The following is a 25704-nucleotide window of genomic DNA, read 5'->3' as shown; positions in this document are numbered from 1 at the left end:
CCTGAGCACAGGCCAGGCCTGCCTACGATTGCAATGATGAGGAAGCCTCGATGACAGCACGCCATCCGTGAAATTAAATCAACAACTCCCATATTGTAATTACATTTGGTTAAATGGGAAGGCAAAGTGTGGTTGTAATACAATTAACACGTAATTGTCATCCTGACCAGGTTGGTGCTGATCTATTTCCCCAAGGGATTCAATGAAATCCATCTCCCTGCCCTCCTCTGTACCATTTGTTTTGAAATGAATGATTTGCTGAGTACCAATGGGTCACAGGGCAGCTTCATTACCAAACGGGTGTAATGTAAGTGATCTAAATGCTTCTGTGATCAACTGGAAAAAAGATATATTTCGCGGAATTGTGACACCGATTCTAAACTTAAGGAAGATGTTTTACAACAGCTGTACAAGTGTAACAGCTGGTCATACAAATATTGTCAAGAATAAACCTCAAGCATAGCTTCATGAAATTGATGCAAGACGATTTTAGACAGTTGGTCAGAATTGCTTAAATTTTTAGAATCTATTTAGTTGCACAACATATGTTCCAGATTAATAAAATAAAATTAGCACTAAACTGTGTATTAATATTCAACAATCATTCATGGTTTGCATGTGGTATCGCTTACTTTACAGCATTTGGGGTCGTCTGCACCCCTGTAATCCTATAGAAGCTATCACAAATAACCAGAAAGATGAACTACAGGCAGCTCATTTAATTCATACTTTTAGACCAGCTTAGGTAAACAAGGTTTTTTTTATTATTGTTTTGTTTTGTTTTCATAAACTCTATACTCTTATTAGCTATTAAAAATTTCCATTAGTTTCAGTTTGTGATTGCAAATGAAGTAGAGTGACATTGTGTGCACTGTCAGCTGTGAATATCTTACATCTCTCCCCATCTCTCTCTCTCTCTCTCTCTCTGGCTCGCTCTCTTCAAGGGTAAGAGAAATGTAAGATGGCCCTAGACTAATACTTTGAAAAAAAATAATAATAATAAAACGAAAACAAGCAACTTTTCTCAAGTCTGTGCTACTCACGACTTTTTCCAATTGCTCGCACTTTTATGTGCATCATTTTTGTGCATGCCACTGGTAAGTTAAGACTGCAGTGATCCTAAAACTGCCCTGATACAGCTGTATGATGCATAATACGAGAGTTACTTCTATCATTTCTGGGCGAAAAAGTCAAAAGAGCATGAAATAACACCACGGAGCTCTGCAGATCGAAACAACCAAGGCTTATGTATATATTAAAGTCCAAAAAATAATGTTGCAACTTAAGTTCTTTGTAAATATCTGATGTTATCCTGAGACAAAATCTGAGACTTAACCCTAGTTGTTTTTTGATAATCCAATCAAAAAAGCAAACATCATCAAAATAAGCACAGGTTTAAACACATATGCTGTCAATCACTGACAGGGAATCAAGTTGAAGCATGGTCTTCATTCTTCCTCCAGCCTACACTGCCCAAATCCGTGTCTTGAACTTGATATGTAGTAATCACATAATTACTTGATATCTTGACTGCAGCGGGAGGTTGTCTATAATCTATCTTTTCCCCTCTTTGAACTCATCTTCTTGCTCGCTCTTATTTCATTCCTTGTCCCTACGCTGCTATTTTATTACTTTTCCTTGCACCTTCAAGCTTGTTCTCCTCACACTTGACTGCTTGTCATGTTGGTGATGGTAAAATCTAGATGTATGTTACTGCAGTTCTCATGGTAACATGGCCTTGATAGCAGTGTTGGCTAAAGGCCTAAAATCTTACAATCTTAGATATGTCAAAGATGTGACACTTTTCTAAGTCAAAGAAAAATTGTAATGTCAGTGACAAGCACTTGACACTGCACGGTAGAAGGGTAACGTGGCAAACACAAATAGGAGTTGACATTGCCGTTATAGTGAATAAACATTACAGTAAAATAATATTAATAATACAATACAATATTTACATTTTGATAGCATTTTATCCATTGTCTTCAGGCTGTTCAGGTTCTTTCTAAAGGTGTCAAATCCAATAAACCAAGAAAATTCAATGTTTGTCTTCCTCCCATGTGAATGCCAAATATATTTGGTTTACTGGATTAATTTAAGCACAGTGGGTTAAAATTGCATACTTTTAATCTTCTTCTGGTCATTGTATTCTCCTTAGTATTCTCTTGAATTCATATTTGATATGGATGGTCTATATAAATGAGTAATAACTGCAGCATGGGGGGTTCCTTGTGAGTATGACAACTATGGCTAATTTGCATGATTTGGCTTTGAATAATACCCATGTCCACACAGAAGCCATAGGGGAGGAGAGCTGCGTGTTATAACTATGGTGCTGTCCTCATCAGTACGCCTGCTGTGTTGCTGATAAAGGTGTGAGCAACAAGGAAAGACTGGGGATGCTGTGCTTCACTGCCACCACAGAATCCTCTGCTCTCAGCCTGATGTCTTTGATGTCACTCTGACACAAACCACATACAGCAGGATCTACTGGAGGGTCTACAGGTGCACTTCATGCTTCTTGCACCTCTATACCCCCTGCTGTGAGAGGTAGGCCGGCAGCGCATGGGAAGAATCCAGTGTTGTTTTTTTATTGTAATGTGCAAGATTGGAGAATCTCTAGATACAGCAGAAGTATAGTTATTGGGAAAAATCCTGTAAAGCACAAAACATTTCAAATTTCCTCTTGACCGTTGCACAACCAAGATTTATCCGACCCCCTGTTCATTTCAAAGCCCAGTAGGGGTATTAAATCATTCCCAAATACATGCCCACTTATCTAAACAAGACATTTCATTGAGTTTTCTTTAATCTAGATACAAAACCTTCTAAAACTATTTTTTCTGTGCTAACACTCAATGCAATAGCCTCTTGGATGAAAGAAACCACATCAGTAAAACTGCACAAGAGCTTTGTTGGAAGACCAACAGCATGCACAGTGCAATTGAATTTGCACAAGAGCTGTGTAAGGGGACACATTGCACGCACAACAAACCCAGAATAAACTGTATGTGACATAAAAAGTGCTCAAGGCAATACAGTGAGAGGGAAAGGATTGGAAAAAGGAAACAGAGGTGGTGATTAAGTCGAAAATGCGCCTTCATGGATAAATAAACAGATTACTGTCCTCGAGAGTCTTGTTTCTGCTTTTGCCACTGGATGACAGAATGCACCGATGAACCAAAGACAGGAAGATCTCCTGTACTACAGCATGGTCAGATTGCATAATAGGCAAAAGTCTGGGCAGAGCAAGACAAGGGTTAGAGGAAAGAGGTTAGGGAGATAAAGAAGAACTGTGCTGCTCCCTGCTGGGCAGGGTCTGGCCAATTTTATTTCTTTCTATGTTGAATGTGCACGTTGTGAAGTCTTGATACCCAGTCGTGATGTCCAGAATTAGAAAAAGAAGACTTACTGCATTAAAAATGGTAGGATATAGAGCTATAAAACAGTTCTAAAGCTAATGCTTTTTCAGTCCCAATAGTAACTTTCACCCTTACAAAGCAACTTCATTAACTCGTAGGCGGGAATCTTTCCTGAATGATCACTGACGATTGTTTCCACAACAGACAGATGGACAATTGTGTTAACGTAACGTTGTTTTAACAGTTTGCTTCACTGTTCAACATAAACTTCAGGTGACCCAAGTGAGAATCCTTTTCTCTGCTTACATAAGCCGTAATACTTAGTACTTAGCCAATAGAGTAAGAAGCAAACACTGATGATGCGTCTGAGCGCCTGACTTAAAACATTGTCATTGCATTTCATTGTATTACATCATCCCGTTTAAAAAGAAATGACTTCGTAATCCTTTCTGTTTGTGTTAGACTGCTGTATGCCTTTGTGAATGTGTGTGTTTGTGTGTGCTTACGTAGTGCAATCTTGGCCAAGTGCAGACGGTTGACCCAAGAGATCTTACTAAGGGGGTTAGGAGTGTTGAAGACCACCATGAAACTGACAGGACGCCCTGACCTGGTGGAGAAAACAAATGCACAAAAAAAACACACAGACTCAGCTTCAGATGGATGCAGACATCATATGGCATCGAAAGGCATTATTAAGCAATAGCAGAAACACTTTTTGGGTATTATTTCTTTTATTTTTATTATATTTGTGCAATTTGGTGGCATTTGGGTGGAGTTTGCATGTTCCTGTCTAGCCTGAATGGGTTCTCTCCAAGTACTCTTGCTTTCTCCAACAGTCAAAGACATGCTGGTTAGGTTAATCAGTTGTTCTAAATTGACAGTAGGAGTGAATGATTGTCTGTTTCTCTGTTAGATCTGTGGCATACACCCTATTTAAGCTGTGTAGGCGTAGATATGTTCCATGCCCCACTGCAACCCTGACTTGGATAAAAAGATAAAAGAATGAATGGATGGATTTTGTCTGTGTTGTTGGGATCCAGGAGTCATTTTAAGTGGTATACAACAAAGTAGACCTGACATCACTGTGACATCAAAACAGAAGGCTACAAATTCAAATTCACATTAATGTGAAAGCATGAAGCTTAAACCAGAATGAGGAAAACAGGGGAAAAAAACAGCATGCTTAACAGGTCTCATTTCACTGAACTGAAAATTGCATCAGTGTTACTGGTGCAGTAAAACAACTAAATAAACATATAAATGCAAAGGCGTTCTTGATCCCCAAAACAAAACAGCAGGGAGGATTCAACCAATGGAGCTCTAAAAGCAGAGGAATCACACTCTAACTGTTGCATGTAATCACTCCTTTCTGTGCGCTACCAAGCAGTAATGACCTTAACCAAACAAAACAAACTGCGGCCATGCATTAGTTTATAACTGGCTGAGAAATGCCAAAAAAAGGGGTTTCAAATGTGTTTAAATTGTGAACTAAACTAATCAAAAAGTCTGCTTTAACACATAATTAAAGTGACAAGCTGGTGAACTTGTTTTATATTTACCTCTTTTTATTTATCTTTATTAATACATTGTACGCACTACAAGGCTGATACCTTTAAGGCACACGAAAGACAGCAAAAGCACATTTTTGACATATTCTCGAGATTTTCTATATAAAAGCAGAAAGCAGAACAATACGCTCAGAGAAACAGCACCAACAGAGCACCAAAAGAAATTTTTCATTTCATGGGACTTTAAGTTTAATACAACAAGATTTTTTATGTCATAACAGCTGCTTGCCTGCTTGTAGCTTTACAGCAGTTCAGTCCAGTAAGCTGGGGCTTTATAATTTCAGCCTGTACGTCAACATTCAGTTTGGCTTGTGATGATCACACAGCGTGGTCCCACTAAATCGCTTATAGGTAGCCTCCAGTGTTCAAAATGCCACTAATGCGTGGGCTTCAATGGCACAACCAGCACAGGCTCTTTTGAAAGAAACTCAGACACAGTGGGAGACCAGATAGTATAGGTGTGAAAGGAATAGAGGAACAAAATGACTGGTAGAACGAAGGATTATTATACTTGACATACTGAGAAATTTGGAAATACATGTTCATTTTAAATTAATATAATTTCAGTCAGCATGAAACAGCTTTCTTAGTTTTTCTTACAAAAAAAAAACCAAAACAAGATTTTAATCTTTCAATCTAAAAGGAAGACAAGTTTATGAATACCATACTTAGCAGAAAATGATTCTGCTATTAGAGTGCCAAGAAAAGTTTCTTTTAACTCTTTTCTAGCCTTAATGTGACAAAGATATTAGTAGATTTCTTACAAGGAGTGCAGACAGGGAGTGAGTGATTTGGGCATTTCTTTATCCTCAAAATACACAATATGCTGGCAAACCATAAGACAAACTTAGTCATTAATTAATGAAGGTGCTCAAAAGTTGAATAAATGGAAAGGGAATAACTTACCAGAGGAAACAAATGCCCTGAACAACACTAGCTACTCTGTTTATGTGTAGTTCCATTATGAACTCATAACTTGAAGTTAAAAAAAGCTGAAAAATGACCTACATCCTTATATCCCATTAATATAGTTTGCTTATGGCCTTTATACAAATTTGCATTTTGCCTCCAATGCTTTATGGTAATATTGGTTATCAGTATCTACATGTATTTACAGGTTGTTTCTTCAAGGTAGGCAGCACGTAGAATTAGAAAGGTTATTTCATAAAGTCCTTTTAAAATTACATGAGTTTAAAATATGTATGATATGAAAGGGGGAAAAAATGCTAACTTTTAAATTGGATAAAAATTCAAAAAAGTAAAAAACAAAACAAAACAATTAAAACAACAGTGCCGACAGTAACCAACAACTGAAAATGTTCAAGATTCTCCCATATTTTCTAAATATGTGCATATTTTCAGATTTAGGAAACAAACTGACAAAATTAGTGCCAGGAAACAAACTGACAAGTGAGCAACAGAAAACAGAAAATTATTCGTGATAAATAGCACAAAGGAGTTACTACAATTTGAATTCAGAACAATCTGAATTTTATCAATGCAAACTGCAGTGAAAACATGTGAAGACAAAATATTTTACTTGCACTGACTTCTCCCTAACGCACAGCCAACCACCCTAAATTTGCCAGCTGTTAACACTGTCAATAGCCTTACAGCCAGCTGGTGTTGTGTCTCCTTTATCCCCTCTGGTCAATTTCTTTTTCTCTGTAGTCCTGGGTTGCAAACAAAAAAACATGTGCGGTGAACAAATAAACGTCAGTCAAATTGTTATGGGCTGAGCCTTCCTGGCTGCTTGAGCTTAAAGCACTCAAATACTTTATATACTATGCATGGTTGCCATGCGCTTGAGCACCATTGTGCTATATCAGGTAGAAATTTTACCTTTCACTAACGTCTGGGATCACACAAACACAAAAAAAGGATACAAGAGGATCATACCTATATGTGTGCTGACTCAGCAGTAAACAGTAAATGATAAAAGTTGAGGGTAATTGTTTGAAAGCAATAGTCTAACTGCATTATACTGCAGTCTATATTAAACTGTTAGCTAGTGCCTGAATGTTGTTACATAAAAAAAAAAAAAAACAATTTGGTGCATTAAAATTCACCTGAACGCAGGAAATTAAGGTCTCGACACCCCAAGATTCTCAGCTTAATGTGTTCCTTCCTGGTGCTGAAACAAGACCTATGCCTGTGACACTGAGCGTGTCTTATGTAAAAGCTTTAAGCGGGTTTTCCCACCCAATAGAAAACACTCCAAGTGATTACCAAACCAGGCATCAAAATGGGTCGTGAAATGCAAGGTCTCTCCCAGAGCAAAATGTTTTAAAGTAGATTTTCTGTTTGAATGCCATTACTTAAAGGTTGTGTAAAGTGCTAGAAACACAAAACTCATGCCCAGGTAATAGACGCCTGTCTAAACACTTAGTCTCTTCAAGCATCCCCTTTTGTCAGGTTTTTTGTCAGCTGGAGACCACTAGTCATGCATGTGTTGATTTTTCACTCTCTTCTCAGTCAAATACAATAACCTCTAAATTCCTAGCAGTCTAAAACAAGACTGGCAGAGACTGCCCCGAGTTAACAATGACTCATTGTTAGTCAGTGTCTAACCACAGACAGACGGTGGTGTGGTGCCTGGCTTTATTGGAAGTGCAAGTAAATTGTCTAGCCAAGGATGGGACATCTTTTTAGAGCGCTAAGCAACTTTCCAAAATAATGCTTTACCTTCAGTCACCTGTACAGCTATTCTGCAGTGATTCTGAGGCAATGAAAGAAAAAAAAAAGTGCAACGGAATGCAGAAAAAGGGGTGGGGAGGGGCTAGGGTCTCAGGCACACATAAGAAAGACAATTTCACACTCAGGAATCATTAGAAGGTAATTGAGTGGAGAGCAGTGCGCAGTCGGATATTATGCTTCTGTCATACCTGCCACTGCCCGCCACAAATTAATTTTAATTTCATAGAGGAAGGATGAAAACGTCAGAGAGAGACACGCACGTATAGTGAGAGAGAGAGATTGAAGACAGGAACAGAATAAAGTAACTAAGATCTCAAACTTCCTTGACATGTTGAAAAAGTGGACCTTTCACAAAGAGGTGTAATTCATACGATTTGCTGCTTAAATATAGGAAAGGCAATTTGCCGAAGACAGAAGGGTAGACAGGGTGTGATGAGAATACAACTACTCTCTTGGCTACATTCCTTAGGTAACACTTCATGCCCACACGGCATCAAACATGCTAAACTGAGCGCAGTCTCCATTCCTCCCTCCTGCCCTCTGATTGACAGCCGCAGTGCAGGTGTGGTGCATTGCCAGAATGGAGAACTAGACTCGGGCACGCTGGCAGAGGCGAGATGAGAAAGGCTGAGAGGTAAAGAGAGAAAAGGGAAGGGGAGGGAAACAGAGAGAGGGCAAAGCGGGGCAAGGGAGCGAAGAGAGGCGCTCGCCCAATGGATTTATGGGAGCAGGTCAGTGCCGAAGCACACGTGTGATACTAATGCACAAGGACGGGACAGATGTAGGATTGAGTGCTGAGTGGCAGCCTGTCATGCACCCATCCTTCAGTTCACCCCGTCCTCCAGAGAATCAAAGAGAAAGTTTGTTCTGCAAAAAGTGAGATAACTAAGGGAAGCATTCAGATGTAGTTCTGGTATGACTTGATGGAACTTCAGGAGAGATACACTTAAAGTGCGTCAGGATCGAATCTGATTTATAGAGGCGTTTCATGATAATGTGCAAAATCGTGTTTGGCTTTTGGTGATGCAGGTTGCAACTTCCAGAGCGCCTAAAATCTGAATGAATGCTCAAACCGCCACAGCAGCAGTTGTGATACTTAAATGTTTGTGAATCCAGCACCAGCACAGCCCTCCTGCAGATGACACAATAAAAACAGACACGGACAGCATACACTGTGGTTTTATCTGCGATACTGTTGATCGCAAGTAAATATCTGCTTGTCGGTATTAATACAAGTCTCAAGTCAGCCTGCAATCCTTGTAGTGGAAATCTCTCTGCTACACAAAAGAATTATACTTAGAGGACATGGTTAAAATTAATTTAATTTCATCTTAATTGGCTGCCTCGGTGTTTACAGTTAAAGTAGTTAACAGGGTGAGGTGACCTTATTATATGATTTATTCCACAGCTTAAGGCTACATTTAAAATAAGCAGTGTTTGATGTGAAGTGGGTTTTTTTCCCCACTTTCTCTAGCTATATGGAATTATTCATTTAAAGATTTCTGTGAGCTTGGCAGAGTTGTTGTTAGTACAAGTTATTTTTCTTTGCATTATGAAAAGTTAATGTTAACTCACAAGAATCATATCTTTATAACTATGAAGGGGAGAACAGACAGCTGAGTGGGCCGTCCACTATCTTATTGATGTTACTGTCAGGCGCTGGAGATATAAATAAAGGTTTAGAGCAACATTTGACATCTAAATTGAGTGGTATCTAGTAATTAAAATTCATGGTGTAAAGGTTAGAAGCATTTATACAAAAAAAATCAATACATAACAAAAAGCTATTTATGAATATGTTCTTGTGGAAACAGGTTCAGATAATATAAGATACCTCTTCAGTTAATGAGAGCATACTCCTCCAACAGCCCTGACTGCTCGAGCAGTGAGTAAAATGTTTCCACTTAAAGCTGACCATGGAAAACATGTCTTAGGTGCCCCTCAGCTCCAGCCTCACTACAAACGATAACTAGCACATAGTAGAGAACGGTGGTTATTCTTTGCCACATACTTGTACAGCACCCACATGTGGGTGCTGTACATGTGGGAATAAGAAGGGAGAAAAAGAAACAAAAGAGCAACCTGTCCCTGGATAAAAGTGGCTATAAATAGAAGAACAGCGCAGGTAGGTGCAAAGGTGGAGTGCCTTTCACATAAGTATGTATTCACAAGTATGTTACAGATGTTATACTAACACTGCCATCTTCAGAAATTTGGGACAAGTGTCTCCCGCTGCCCTGGATGCTTTCCAGTACTTAGGCCGGTGGCCAGGATCCTCACTCTGTTGTGTGCTTTTACTCATCAGCCTGATGATTTGCCTCACCTGCCAACCTCAGTATATATATGTCTCATTGTTCCAGATAACTAAATGGTAACTAAATCACAGAAGTGCCGACACAAGATCCCTTCTCTTCAGTCCAGCTGTGCTTAATTAAAAGAGTCATCCTGTTATTTAGTTACTCCGCTGCCCTTCCCTGCAAACAATTCAGTTAGTTTGCTGCCCGTTCAAGCGGCAGATTTGCTTGTCATTAATTATCAATTTCTACTAAAAGAGTAATGTAAAGTTCAATTCTATTTTAGTCCCCTTTTATTTGTGTGACAGACAAACATCTGAGAGTTGGACAAAGCATGAATAACTTTAATCTAAAGCTAAAAAAGTAGTCCAAGCAAGAAACCTTTTCCTGAAACTAGGGCTTCCGGTACTAATATCAAGTCATGCCTTCTGTATGTTTCTTGTTAGACACGTGGAAAAATCAAAGAAAAACCTCTGTTGTCCAGATGCAAAGATAAGACTTTCAGTCAGAACGCACTAGAAATCAGTCATCTGACTGCGAGCTGAAGTACTGCCACCTGCCTTGCAGGCATTCGGCACATAAAAGCTTCCGTTAAATAAAAAAAGGAAGAAAAAAATGTTTCTCTGCTACTGCTCTTTTGTGTATGCTGTTCTGGCGGTGTAAGTGGATGAAGCAACAAACACATTTGGTTAAACTATGAAATTTGAACTCCGTATCTATCGCTTGCCAGTATGGTCCATGAATCTATGCCTGTGGTTGCTCCTGCAGACGCAGTAAAAGAGGATGTTAATGAACTGCTGTCACACGTAGGCTGGTGCCTTTGAGGCAGCAGTCGGGATTCTCTCCACGTACTCGTCTGTTTGCAGTGTGGAGGCTGTGATGTGCTGCCTGACTGCAGAGAGTCGCTTGCGGCCAGACAGGAGGGGACCAACTCAGTACAGGGGGTCCCTGCTGCGGTCCCACTCTCTCACCAGCAGAGCAAAGGCTTAGCTCTGCGTGCGAGAGTGTGTATCTATGTTTCTGCCCCGTAATGTGTGTGCCTCATCGTGTGAAATACATGCTAGCTTTTTTTGCAGTTGCATTTGTCAGTGGGAAGTATATGTGAATACATGTAACATACAGGTGTTGGAAGCAGTGTAATGCTTATGAATCATACTAGTCACAAAACGGAAAAAAGACAGTTAGGAAGGAGCTGTGTGTGTGTGTGTGTGTGTGTGTGTGTGTGTGTGTGTGTGTGTGTGTGTGTGTGTGTGTGTGTGTGTGTGTATTTCTAAGAAACACAGACTGTGAACCAGAAATTGTGAACCATATTAGTCACAAAACAAAAAAGAACAGTCAGGAAAAAAACAATGTGTGCGCGTGTGTGTGCGCATGTGTGTTTGAGAGAAATAGAGCCAGTCTGTCCACTGCTCTCCCCTACAATCTGCTGCTATTGCACCCTGGGTAGTGTCAGAATGGCTCGGGTACCCGCTGTGCCACCTGTCACCCCAGCCCCGAGGCTCACTGCCGGTCCAGCCACCCAGCACTGAGGCCCAGCCTCAATTAGATTGCTATCACACAACCAGAATTGGCTCTTTTTCCCTACAGGAGATTTCTCTCTTTCAGCTGACATTGTTATCTTTTACGTCACCACAAAAACTCCAAGTATGATTTCAACACGAGTCTTGCTCTACAGTATTGAATTTTTAAGTACAAATATACGGCTTGGACATATGTCGGGGTGGGGAATCTCCTTGTCAGTTCAGTTGCTAATGACATTATCACAGGAACTCAGCAAATAGGGTACCCCTTAAAGGGGAATTCGGGGACTCTCATGTAAGCGTGGCATCTGGCTCCACCAAACATCTGAGTAAGCAGATTGGCCCTGCAGGCCTGGTGTGACAGCCGATGAGGAAGCTAGGAGATGTGGGAGAAGTGATCTGCACAGCTCCGCTGCTCAAGCTGTCACTTTAGCTTGGTTTGGCACAGTTAGATTCTCTCTGGCTCTGAAGCATTAGGCCCACTCTTCTGACTGCCGCTGCCCTGCCGGCACCAAGCCAAATCTTTCATGGGGGAGGTCGCTCATCACTCTCACTCTTTCTTTCTTCCTCTCCTCCCCCTGCTTAGTATGTCTCAGCAGGGCTCTGGCTTCTTTATCGCAATCTTTCTCTTTTTGTCCTCCCTTGCCTCTTTCTTATCCTATTCCCAGCAGAAGCCACGAAATGGAATCCATTATAATCTGCCATTATTTGCTATTTTCCAGTTCTTGTTCCAGCACTCTAAGCTACTCATATGCTCTCTCCTTGCTGTCTTTGTTGGTCTCTAAGTAGGTGTTCAGTCATTCATTAGTCAATCCACCCACCAGGATGCACCTCAACATGTAACACTAGCACTTCTGTGCAAGGTAACCTTCTGTGCATTGTATGCGGCTTTGTAAATGGTAAATGGTAAATGGCCTGCATTTGTATAGCGCTTTTCTAGTCCCTAAGGACCCCAAAGCGCTTCACACTACATTCAGTCATTCACCCATTCACACACACATTCACACACTGGCGATGGCAAGCTACATTGTAGCCACAGCTGCCCTGGGGCGCACTGACAGAGGCGTATTTTAACCTAAGACAATAAAAAAATCAAATGCTGTTTTGTGTTTAGCCTATTGAAGAAAACATGCCTGAAAGTTCATAGTATTGCATTTTACAAATTTTCTGTGACTTAATAAAACTAAATAAAAGAACTATAAGAGTACAACATTTATATTAGGAAATCCAATTATAGGACCGAATATCTTGCATTTCAGGACACTATAAACACATCGTAAATGTAGAAAGATATTACCGGGCAATTCATCAAAATTACACATTAGGGGCCGAGAGTTAAGTAAAGGCCAAAGCAAAAAACGTTTCTCATTATATGCTTGAAAAAGAAAATTTCGTGGAGACAATTCATTATTCAATCCAAGCACTGAATAAAATGAATTATTTGAGTTGGGTAATTACGCAGTCACGACAGAACAAACTGTTCTCACCTCTGATTTGCAAAAGGTCAAGGTGCCTGTTGGCCCACGGTTCTAAGAGCATGTATGTCACCACAATTCCTGTTGCTTTTACCCATTCCTATTTTTCTTCCAGTATTTTCTGCCTCTGCCACATTAACAAATATAAAAATATATGAATTTAGGCATTTAAAAAAAAATACCATAAATAAAAAGTCAATGTTAAAAAAAAATAAACGACAAAAACATTTGTTTCAACATTTGCTCGTGACCATTTGCTGCAAATATAAATGAATTCAAGTGTTCCTGAGACGCTGTGTTCTTGAAACAGGAGATTAACCTCTGAATTCTAAAATCTAATCCAATGAGTCAAGTGAATTTTTGTGCCAAAGCTGTAAATGTTTCCTCAAGGCACTTAAGAAATGTTGTGAGATGTATCAACATATGCACAAATGTACCCAAAAACAGAAAGCTTCCAGCCACAGCTTTTGCCAGCTGGAACTGTAACTGACTGTATATAAAAGATGGATGTACCCACTGTGAAATCAGCGACCGGTTTGTGGACAGCCATTAGAAAAGCCCTAGAGCTGTAATCAGCTTATGCTAGTAATGGAATGGAATGGCTGTAACACAACTCTAAAAAGTTGTGAGCAAAAGGCTGGAAAAGTAAATGGTACTAAAAAGAAACAGCTGGAGGAACATTTTGCAACTAATTAAGCTAATTGGCAACAGGTCAGCAATGTGACTGGGTATAAAAAAAGAGCCTCAAAGAGGTTTACCATTCTGCAAAAAAACTGCCCTGTCAGAATAAAATTTCCCAGTGCAAAGACTTTGAATTTCTTATCATCATAATAATACATAATATCAACACAAAATGGAGAGTGACTGGAGAAATCTCTGTGTGCAAGGGACAAGGTCAAAACTCAGTATTGGATGCTCATAACCTTTGGGCCCTTGGACAGCACTGCATTAAAATAGACTTGACTCTGTCTTCCAGAAATCAGCATCTGTAAACACAGATTGCAATGCCATCCACAAATGTAAGGTAAAGCTATACCATGCAAAGAAGAAGCCATATGTGACCGTGATCCAGAAACGCTGCTGTCTTCTCTGAGCCAAGACTCGTTTAAATTGAAAGAGGCAAAGTGGAAAACGGAAAACTGTAAATTCTTTTTTTGAAAAAATGTAAGCCATGTTCTTCAGACTAAAGAGAAGAAAGACCACCCAGCTTGTAATCAGAGCAAAATAACAAATCCTGACTGTATGGACTTGTGCATACAGAAATGGCACCATTAATACAGAAAGGTATATATAGAGTTTTTAGACCAACCTTGAATATTTCAGTAAGACAATACTGTCCCGCATACTACACCTATTACAACAACAAGGCTTAGGAATGAAAGAGTCTGAGTCCTGAACTGACCTTTCTGCAGTCCAGACTTTGACAAATAAAAACATTTGATGACATGGAACAGAAAAAAAACAAAGAGCAAAGAAAACCAAGAAGCAGCTAGAATCCTATATCAGACAATAAGGGGACAACATTATTCTCCCACAAATCAAGCAACTGGTCTCCTCAGTTTCCAGATGTTTCTGGAACGTTTTTTGAATTTTTCTGCCATTTTTTTCTTTTAGATTTTTGTCAGTTTAAAACACAATATCTGTAACTTATTGCATTCTGTATTGATTTGCAATTTACACAACGTTCCAACATTATTTTTTTTTTAAATTGTGGTTGTAGATTTTTGTGTTTTTAAGCACCACTATATTTCACTCTCACAACAGAGACAAAATAGCACTCACCAAGTGCCAAAAACCAAATAAATCACAACTTTAAGCCTTGATATAATTTAAATGGTTGAAATATATGTTGTATGCCAGTTATATAAAAAAATAACTAAATCATAATGACCAAAAAGGTCTTTTCAATTAGATTTTAAACATGTTTATTTCTACTATAATGTTGGAATTTTTAAATGACTCAAGCTCAAGTGTCCAATTGAGGAACTGCAGTGTTTTTGCGTTGCGCATGGGCTTCATCTATCAGCCTCGGCGGCTGCTTGGCATGGAAGAATAAAAATGTTGCAAAGCATAGGGAGCATGGATTCTAGCCGAGCATAAGCCTAATTCTCCACGGTGATAGAACATGCACAGTAATATAATAACTAATTAATATAATCATTGGTTATAAAACGCTCATCACTGGGTGTTATCGTTTAGTGGTTTATATGACTGCCAGGTTGTGTCAGTGTTTGGTAATTTCATCATTTGAACATTTAAACCATTTACCAAAAAACACTTTTGAACTACTGTTAATGGTGTTTTGTTTTGTTTTTAACTCTTCATGCCATATACACTTAAACAGTACATTTTACTTGGATCCACATCTGTATGTGAAATACTACTCACTTATCTGGCCTGCCAGGCACCTGCAGGCGTAAGCGACATTTGTTAGCACTCTGGATCTGTTCTTCTTTGATGCGGATAAGCCTCTGCAGAGCCAGACACCAGTCCTGGGCCACAGTGGTGTTGAGGTTCTTTGACAGAAAAACACACAGTTAAAAATTGTTTCTCAGTTCTAGCGTACACTAGGTCATCTAGCACAGACCCAAGTGCACCGAGCACAGGTGTATACTATAGATGTACTTGATACTGTTGCACACAAACTGAGAAACTGCCACACATCCATTTGAGGAAAAAAAAAAAACTGCAGTAGGTGATTTGAGGCAATGTGCTTCAAATAACATATTGAACAAGCATTTTTATCTTATCAAGTGAAATTCTGAATTGACTTCAGTACCAGTATCCATTTTACAGTAAAACATAGACCCTCAAGTCAAACAGAATCAAATCAATTTTCTGAAGTCAATGAGCTGTGCAGAGATATTCTGTCTATTTGTTCAGCGGACAATATTAGAACTCTGTGGAAAGTGAATGTCATTTAGTGCAAGGCGAATATCACTCTTCCTGAGGACATTATGCTCATTAAGTGCAGGGAGGCAAAGGTGCCACCATTAGCCTGAGAGGTTCTTTGGTGATTGCTGGAGTATACCTCCCCGGAGGTGTTACTGTATGCAGTATATGGCACTGTTAATGTGACAGTGCTGCACTACTGTGCCCTGATTTAAACTCTGCAGGAGGGGTACTGACAGCTTCTTTTGCAACATAACAAATCTGACACTCCTTTAATATATGAGAGGTACATCTCATTCTCACAGTTGTGCTACTATTGATAATTAGACGAATTTGAAACCAGTGATCCGAGAAGCATATTATACATCTCATTGTTCATACTTAAAACATCTTGAAGCCTTTTGCAATATCTTTTACAGGAATAGAAACAGACTCTCCAAACGGTCTTTTCACTATCCAAATGTGATCACTGAGTTTACACTGAGTTCAGAGATTTAATTTAACTGAGCATACTTCATTGTTGTCTTTGCTACCTCTGTGAATCTTCAGTGTGTTCTCAAGGCTTAGAAGGTATTGTCAGTTTACAGAACACATTCCATACTTCAACCATTTCCATTCCATGCCTTGAGATAACGCGTTTATGAATAATTTGTGGTGCTGAAAGCGGTTTTTGAGAGGAGAACAGCATGCCTCAAGGTCAGTGCAATTTTTTTTTCTTCTTTTTCTATAGTTGACAATTAAGTTCTCTAAACAAACCCTGAGAGATTTAGCCTTTGCAGCCATATGACAAACGACACGCTTTGACTTTTGTGGTTTGGCCCGTAGAGTCAGCTGGACTGACAAAGCCAATGTCCAGTGCCTTGTCTTTCAGCTAATTTTGCTGTACTACAAATGTTCTGGGATACACACTTCCCTGTGAGACACTCCAGGAACAGCAAAAGTCACATACAGAGACAAGTACCTGATATGTCCCTTCCAATGTACCCACGAGCAGAGTGACCTCTTCCACAACAGAAAGGTCATGTTGTAGCTCTTGTAGCTCCTGGTAAAGCCGTGGAGGGCCTAGGATTGCTCTACCTATGAGACAACACACAGAGTTGGAGAGTTTTGGAAATGACCACCTCTACTATTATTTAAAGAAAGAGTGCAGACGTGGTTCAACAACTGCTAGTAATGAGGGAATATATTACATATCTGCTTCAGTAATGAGGGAATATTTTTCACTTTACAGATATCCGTTACTGTTGGCACTATGTGGCTAAATAGCATTATATTTTTATCGTTAACTCGGTTTTCCTGGGTCTTTTCACGTGTGTTATGAATAAACCTTCTTTTTTTTTTGGTACCGGTACTAGTTTTATTTTGTTGTATTTATCCGCGACACCTTAAAGGCCGGTCCGTGAAAATATTGTCAGGCATAAACCGGTCCGTGGCGCAAAAAAGGTTGGGGACCGCTGGTTTACAGTATTCCTTGACAAATTGACGTTAATTGAGTGATAGAAAATAAATTGATTCAATCCCACTTCAGTTTATATTATAAATGTACTCAGTTTATGGACCAACTGGCCAGATTAGGTTTTAAAAGAATTTTATATATTTAAGCAAAAGCTTCAAGGTCACAGTGTTCAAAAACTGTAAAGAACATGGTGACGTTGTTCCTTAGAACTCGTGGAAGTGCTGAAAGAAAAGTTGCTTTTGTTGAAACTCCAGTGGCACTAATAAAAGAGGTTCAATGTGCAGATGGATCGATCTTAATTATTTGTTGAACTACAGAGAGTGAATTTATGAGTAAAAAAAAAATTAGATGGAGAAACTGTTATTTGGAGCCATGATGCCCTTTTACTGGCCAAAAGGAATGCAGGTGTCTCATTAGACGCAAAATTCAGCATCGATTTGAGCTCCGCTTCCTTCAAAGTCTCTCTCTCCTACTGCCAGGAATCAATAGTTGCGTCTCCTCCTGTCTGCCATCCTCAGTCCTAGCTCCCCTGGCCCACATCTCCCAAGCAGCAGGCACTATGCGAACCACCTAATTAAATTCTGCAGGTAGCTTTTGCTCCAGAGCTGTCCTGCACTGTCATCACTACCACACAATAAAGTAGCAGAAGAGCAGAGCTGGTAGGCAGGCTTGGTGAGGCATGCATTTCCAATGGGACCTGCAGCTTTCTGTGTATTCACGTGCATACGTGAAATTAGGGTATAGCCAAAATAGGGAAGGGAGAGAGACAGAGAGAGGTAGCCTGGTATTGTTCATCTAAAAAGCTCCATTGCAGCTTTTGGGGTTTAATGGGATCTTTGACACAGAGAGACAGTGACATCTGTCATCTGTGGAAGGAAATCAATAGGTGAGACATCTGAATACAAAGAGGTGGGCTGCGAGCCGCAAAAACAACGTTTTTCTTTTCTCCCCGAGGAGACTGCCGGGAACCCTGTGCAGGTTTGTCGAGTCCTCGCGGGCTTGCTGTTGGCTATGGCCAGAGAGGTGAATGTGCTGAGTTGTAATCCAGCGTAATCCAGTTGGTGAGGCACGATATGGTTTATACACTCAGACACGGCTATCCACACGAGCCGCCAGGCACATAACTCACTGGTGTGGAAGGCTTGAGCCCAGAGGGGTCCATCCTTGCACTCAGCTGCTGTACCGGTAATGTTAGCTGGTAGCTTTAGAGACAATGCAGATTCACACCTGCACCAAAATCCTTGTCTGACTCCCAGCCAAAGCCCGCTGTTACACTTCTGACAAAAAAATAGCTTTTCTGGGAGTGGGTCAAAAGGGAAGCAGCAATAAAAAGGGCAAAACGAGGTAAGACAGCATGAGAGTAAACAAATGGCACAATTGGCTTTTCAGGAAATAAAAAAACAACCCATAAACATTGTCGGGTCTTCTGTGTATTAGTAAAAAGAAGTAGAGAGACAACACGATAGAGACACAGGCAGATTCATTGGGTAGAGTAAAAAAGACTGGCCTGCATGTCCCTGAAGGCCAGCTTTCTTCAATAAAGAAGGGTACTGGGGCCCGCAGAAGGTGAAAAATGACTCCATTTTGAGCCATGCTGAGGGAGAGAAGGATTTAGACTAGACACCCAAAACCTGAATGACATCACAGGGGACTCTAAATAGATGGGACTGCCAGTCAGAATGAAAATTTGGGAAACAGCCCCCAGATGTTCAGAGAGGCTTCTGGATAGACATGATTATGATTACCACACTGTGTCGAAATGGCAAAAAAAAAGAGAACAGAGAATGTTAGAATCAGTATCCAGCACCTCTCAGGGGCATAACATTTGCAGAGTTGTACACAGGTAAGGAAGACAGACAGGTGGGTGAGAGCTAACCCTAAACGATCCCAAAACCTTGCAGCAATGTAGTGAGTATACAACCGCAGACTACCTGAACAACTGCAAAAACTAAATCCTCTGAGAATCTAAACCAACTCTCAAAACACTAGCAGCTCGCCGAGCGTGACACGGAGAGCTCTGAAGAAGGCGCCATTAATATTTAAGTCATGGAGCTGCAACTTTAAAAAGTGTGTAGCATTACATCCTGATAAGGCTTTGTATCTCCCTTTTCCCATGGCACATTTATCAGGGATCTCGTCAAGCTCTGTATACACCAGAGTTTTGTGAGGGGTGGTGGGAGAACTAGTGTTTCAACCACAGATTCCTATCTACAGCTACTGGCTCTCTAATTGGGCCTGGAAAGGGAGGGAATAATCTCTGCAGATTGATGACTCCACTCTAGATGTGTTTGTGGTCTATCAGAGAGTGAAATGAGACTGCGAGGATGATGCAGCAGGGGGCTCACTAGCCCCACATCGCTCTCCAAGATAAAACACCCCAGGCAGATGAGAACAAGTGACCATCATCACTATCCTCCTCACAAACACATCCTCAATCAGAGTGACAAGCAGCGCGGACGCATCTCCTCCCCTCCATGCGATGCTTCAGAACAGAAACAGATTAGGCTTGCTGAGTCGGAAGCAAGGGCTGGGGCTAACAGTCAGTCCCAGTGATGAGATTAACAAAATAAATGAGAAAAGACAGTTTGGCGTGTTCGCATTCTTGTTTTTACCTGACGTGAAGGTACCACTTGGCCTCTTAGCCCCACTCTGCTGGAACAAGGTGTCTTTGCTTTGAGAGCCCTCCTGCCCAACTTCTACTACTTGCACCTGTAGTAGGGGGGCGCTCCACTTAATTGTGTACTTGGGGCCAACAGGGACTAGGCTGCTGATATCTGGAGGCCCTCTGTTAGAGACGGAGAGAGAAAAAAAAGGAGGGATGTAATTAAAAGGAAAACAACTCAAGAGAAAACCTCGCTCTAGCCAAATGCTCCCGCTAAAAGCACTACACCAAACACTCGATGGAACGAGATGCTCTGCGAAATGTTACAAAGGTGGTTGGTAGTGGGAATTAGAATTTTTATGATCACCCATGTTCCCCACCAAAATTGTACCCCTGGCTGTGAGGAGGAGTTCATTGCTATTCATGTATTCCTGTAATCACGCAGACAATCAACATTGTGATCGGTTTGTCAAGTTCCTGGAGGGCAGACAAAGTCAACTTCGGGACACTCGAGTTGAATGAGACGAAGAGTGATAATTGCTTTGAAGGCTGAACAAGAAGGCTTTAAGCGACATCTTTGACAGGGGCTTTGCAAAATATACAAAATCCCTTTCCTGTTTACTTCTCTCAAGAAAGAGAGGGACAGACAGAAAGAGACAGGGAAGAGTGAGAGAAATGCAGAAAGAGAGTGAGCGAGAGAGATGTGATCAATGGTGCTGTCACATAAGATAAATTGGACAGAAACCAAAAAATGTTTTATGTCAGTAATCTAGAAGTCCTGAAGCTGTAGTTAGGTATTCTACCATTTGTTTAAAGCTGATAAAGCTGCTGCAATTCCAGATAGTGCTCAAAACCCCTAGCAGCTATTTCTCTTTACTATGCAGTTTGCCAAAATATCTTTGCGAAACCTAGGGCACAACATTAGAGCCTTTTGCCACCTAATAGCAATTTCTTCTAACCGTGCAGCGTACCACACTGTCTTTTCACAACTTGCACACAACTTCATGCTAGAACTACACATTAGGAACGCATTAGCAAAGTGTTCTAGGATGCAAGGGCATTTAGCTCAATTTGCTCTACAAGAGGGACTTACTTGACATTTATGTTGGCACAGATGAGTACATCATCAAAGAGGAAGACCTTTCTCTCCTTCGACTTCAGGACTTGTCCCCGCTCACCATACACAGTCTCAATAAGCGTCTCACAAAGGACGAGTGACCCCTGCTCCGAGTTCAGTTGCTAAAAGGGACACAGCAATCAGATCAGAGGCACAGAAGACAGTATCACAAAGGGCCAGTCCTCTGGAGTTCAGTGCCTGGAGGACGCACAAGTCAGGCTTGGAGGAACAGATGTCTCATCAGGGATTAGCAACACACTCATCCTTCCCAAGGTCGTTTAATGTGTGTGTCCTGAATGTATACGCAAATACATCTAAAGCACGTTTATTCTACAGACTTAGTTAAAGCAAGCCCGTGCATGCCCTTCTGCCTATCTCTGCTTTTCATACTATTCTTAAGTAATGAGAGAGGATCATAAAGCCAATCTTCAGTTTAATTTGAGGGCAAGAAAGGTTTGCCTGGATTTTTTTCGCCCAATGCTTCAGAAATATGCTTACAATTATTCCTTGTCCTGTTGCCTATACTATGCTCTCCACCATCCCACTAACACAGAATCCAAACTGGCTTAGCTTATGAACACTTGGACATACAATCCTTTCCACCACAACAGGGCAACTACACGGGTATACAAATGCATTAGCTGTTGCGTGCACCCCTTTAACACGAACACCCACACAGAGACACAGTTAAAGAATCCAATAACAGATGGAATTTATGCTACACTATGTTGGCACATGCTTTCCTTTTCAGTCATCCATATGTTTGTCTAAGAGAAATGGCAAAGGAAAGCTTTTTATCACTTTGGTCCAGCTTCTTTTATGACTGGCTAAATCAATACTTTTATTTTATGCACACTGCACCAAAATAAGCTAGACTCATCACAATTAAAAGAATACCACTGTAGTGCAAGCACCAGGTTAAGTTCAAAGATGAAGCTCACATCCTGATACATTGATGTCTGTGCTCGCTAAAAGGCACGAATTTTAGCAAATATTGAAACTCTCTGCTGCGTTCATTCTACAACCTGCAGTGCAACAACGCAGCCGACCACATTTCAGAAAAGAGAATGTCCTATCTACAAGAAGTAGCTGATTTTGGCTCAGATAGCTCACAGAATGACTCATTAGTCTGACTTGGACCGCTATTTGATGGGCACAAAACCATACAGCTCCTTCGAGATGTGGGCTGTTATGAGAATACATTCTTAAAGTCTTCAAGCATCAATAGACACACACGGCAGTGCACTGTGCATGTGCGCTCATGTGAGTGCATTTGTGTATGTGCGTGTGTGAAACTCTCTCGCATGGTTATCTGTCCTGTTCTGGTGACTTAGATACTTTGAGACAAAGAATGAATATTTCATTGGATAGTTATGGGGGCAATAGAGGCGAGTGTTTCCTATTGGAATTCTGCAGTGTCACCGCAGCAAATGGAATTCTGTGTGAGTGGAGGAGATTGGCCGAATCAGCTCATCTCAGAGTCCTGGAAAGCAGGGGCTGATAGAGAGAAGTAAAAAGGGGAGGGTGAAAAAGTGAAGAAGACAGAGAAAAAAGCAGTCACACTAGAGAAAGAGAAGAAGAGTATATAAGCTGAGTGAGAAGGTAAGCAAGAGAGTAAGCAATGGAGTGCAAGAGGGGAATAGAGAGGAGGTAAAGAGGAGAGAGAGGGAGAAAGGGAGAGGGAGAGCGACAGGGTGAAAGAGATAGCTCTCTTACAGTTTCCAATTAAATGTCTCATTTACCCCCTAATTCTTCTTATTCAGAGCAGCATTTGTTCAGATTCGCAGCAGCAGGACTGTAATTTCAGAGTGGTAATGGAGAAGCAACGCCTCTGCCACTGCATTTGGTACTGTTTTGGGATGATAATGGGCATCGTTTCTATGAGGTAATTTCTCTAAATAAAAATGCCTCCCTAGATTAATGTTTGGGAAAGTGATATAAGTGATTGCTTTATACTAGTTTTATTTTAGGTGTTTGGCTCACAGTGATAACAACACGTGGAGTTAGAGGGCTCAGTGGACTGGTTCACAGCTGATATGATTGGGGCATATGTACGTGCGTGCAAATGCAGATATGTTTATGCGGGAGTGCATGCGTATCCAGTCACCTTACTGAGCAAGCGATCACTAACGCTGCGGGCTAGCTGCTGAGTCTCTGCAATCTGGTCGGCTACTCGTTTCTGTTCATTCAGCTTCTCGGCCAGCACCTCTAGCTCTGTGAGAGCAAGCTGCAGGGGCAGGCGATCCACATGTCCTTTTGGCGTATTCTTAAGCATGTCCTAAAAAAGGTCACAAAAAAGTTTTAAGTAAAGGTATAACTTGTTAGAATTATAAGCCATTCAGTGTTTTTACCTTTATCCTAAAATACAATGAATTAATGTGGCCTGAAGGATCAAATGCTCACTGTATGTTTATCACACTGATCTTCCAGTGTTTATGTTAGCTCTATAAAGCACACAATCAACAAAACAGATTTAAAACCCCCAAATGTCTGTTAACATGCTTGTGCTGTGCCTTCCATCTGCATCTATGACCCAGTGAAAAGTCAAATGTTTTCTTGATATGCATCTCAGCTGCACCTCTGCGCCTTCAGGTCTACTTCCCTGTAATGTATGATTTAATACATACACTTCTTCTTTAGAGTACTGAGTTTAGGCTGGAAGAAAATGCCTGATTCACATTCATAACTTATCTTTGGAATTCATGGATAATCAATGCCTACTGAGGGATGAAATGAGCTACTGCAGATCCAGCAAGTCAAGCTCAAATCCAAATCTTTGCTCAAAATGGAAAATGGAAGCTAGGACATAAAGACAGTAATATGAAAAACTGATGTGGCTAGCTACTTTTCGTGCTTTGAAAGTATGCGAGGAAATGTACTTTGGAGTTAAAACCCATAATCAATTGCATTGCATTGCAGCTTTTCATCTTTATTAGTCTATATACTCAGTCTTTAATGTGACCAAGGTTTCTTATATTGAAAGCAAGTAAGACATAAAGAGATTGATTAAAATAAAAGAAATAAAATTACTAGGCTCTAAAAACAACACTTTATACCTGCAGGAGCAGTATGAACTGAGGGAATCGCTGAATGGGCTTAACCATCAGGCCATATAGAGTGATCCGATCAACACTTGATGCCTGCTTTTTCTGAAACCAAAAGAAAACAGAGTTGTGCAGTTAGAGAAAATGTCTTTCAAAAAAGGCCATTAAGAGGAAACTATGTTATTCCGGCTTTAAAAGGATCTAGTCAGAATTCTCTTTAGACCACGTGTGGGTGTGTGAGTGGGTGAATAAGATGTGAAAAACAGGGTGTATTAGTCATATGAGTGTATAAAAGGGGAGTTTCTTTGAGTGTGTTATGTCTAATGTATTTCTGTGGGTGCAGGTCAGGAAAAGATATCATTTGGTGCAGTGTTAAGTCTATGACATGATGACACCGCCAGTGTAAAAAGACAAATCACTGGACCTATTTAATAGACTGTATGGTGGAACAGTTTGGATAAACCAAACTGTAAAACAGAAATATTGAAAAAGACCAGAAGGCGTTTTGCATCTCATTTTTTATGTTTAGGAACTAAAACATAAACTGTTTTGCTGATCATTATTGACTTTAGTTTGGACTGCTATTTGAAATAGGATAGGTTGTCATTTACGGACAACAGACATGTCTGTGCTGAGGGGGAACTGGATTTGGCCAAACATCCCTTTGAGCCCATCGAGTATGGTTCTGGTGGAGCATTAATGCTGGTGGGAGTCATTGGTGTATGACATTTTATGTTGTGTGTAATGCACCCTAGATTAGATGTAATTATGTGCTAGTGGTCCCTGTTAGTAGAATCATGGGACAAGAAAACTGACTGATTTTCTTCAACAGTGATTTAAACCAGTTAACAAGTGAAACGAGAGTATTTTGTCCATGTTCACTTTTAAAAGTCCATAATTTAATGTAATTTGAATATTATACAAATGATATAGGAATGCTACTCCCGTGCCACTCGCTGGAAGTGACACGGGAGCTTCCATCCTCAAATGAAAGAAGAAATTCATGAAAAAAGCTGACGACTACCTCCACTATTAGCTCATCATATTTTCTCACATATCTCCTTTATGATCCCATACTGGCTATCATGAAAATGCATCAGCAAGAATTAAGAAAACACAGTCTTTCATAGAAAACAACACCTCTGTGCTACTGGTTTTTTATTCATTACATGTCATAATTCCATTAGTTTTTGATCATGCAGTGTTATCAAAGACCAGTGTTTCTTAATGATGGCAAAAGATTTGAACTTGTTTCTTGTCCATCAGTTGTGGCTCAATAGTGTTCCTTGTAAATGGGCTTTAAGAGGAGACATCTTGTATAAAAAAATACTAACACAGAAGACAAGTTACACACAATCTTTTGACAAAGACAAGTTGGCAGTAGTCTGCAACCACCCTCCTATTCAAACACAATTCCAAGTACGAGGCAGTGATCTCTAAGATTGTATCTACCTGATCTAATGTTCACACACTGACAAACACAACTTTTTTAAGGTAACTTTGTAAACCAAAGGTGACCCCTGAGTGGAAGAATTTCAAATGATCAGATTAAAATCTTTTTCACCACATCTGGCCAAGGCAAGACGTCATTGGAGATGGGCTCTTTCCTGCTTGGTGCACTAAAATGTTTGAGTGGTGTCAGGCAGTTGAAGGTGAGAGCAGTTTTAAAAAGAACGT

General features: G+C 40.4%; 1 protein-coding gene across 5 annotated transcripts in view; it reads right to left on the bottom strand.

Annotated features, from left to right (window-relative positions):
* The window catches only part of arhgef10la (Rho guanine nucleotide exchange factor (GEF) 10-like a), a 114759-nt gene that overhangs the window by 50565 nt on the left and 38490 nt on the right, over nucleotides 1-25704 (bottom strand). For all 5 annotated transcript variants that reach the window (XM_040005464.1, XM_040005480.1, XM_040005473.1 and 2 more), the window contains 7 exons: nucleotides 24040-24132; nucleotides 23091-23261; nucleotides 20960-21105; nucleotides 19877-20049; nucleotides 16770-16885; nucleotides 15305-15432; nucleotides 3869-3969 (listed from right to left, as the gene is read on the bottom strand). In XM_040005464.1, the coding sequence (XP_039861398.1) occupies nucleotides 3869-3969; nucleotides 15305-15432; nucleotides 16770-16885; nucleotides 19877-20049; nucleotides 20960-21105; nucleotides 23091-23261; nucleotides 24040-24132 (928 nt within the window). The remainder of the gene's footprint in view (nucleotides 1-3868; nucleotides 3970-15304; nucleotides 15433-16769; nucleotides 16886-19876; nucleotides 20050-20959; nucleotides 21106-23090; nucleotides 23262-24039; nucleotides 24133-25704) is intronic.

The sequence above is a fragment of the Simochromis diagramma genome, unplaced genomic scaffold, assembly GCF_900408965.1.
Source record: "Simochromis diagramma unplaced genomic scaffold, fSimDia1.1 OVJJ01000320.1, whole genome shotgun sequence".
Lineage (NCBI taxonomy): Eukaryota > Metazoa > Chordata > Actinopteri > Cichliformes > Cichlidae > Simochromis > Simochromis diagramma.
This window is presented reverse-complemented; position numbering and strand designations above follow the sequence as displayed.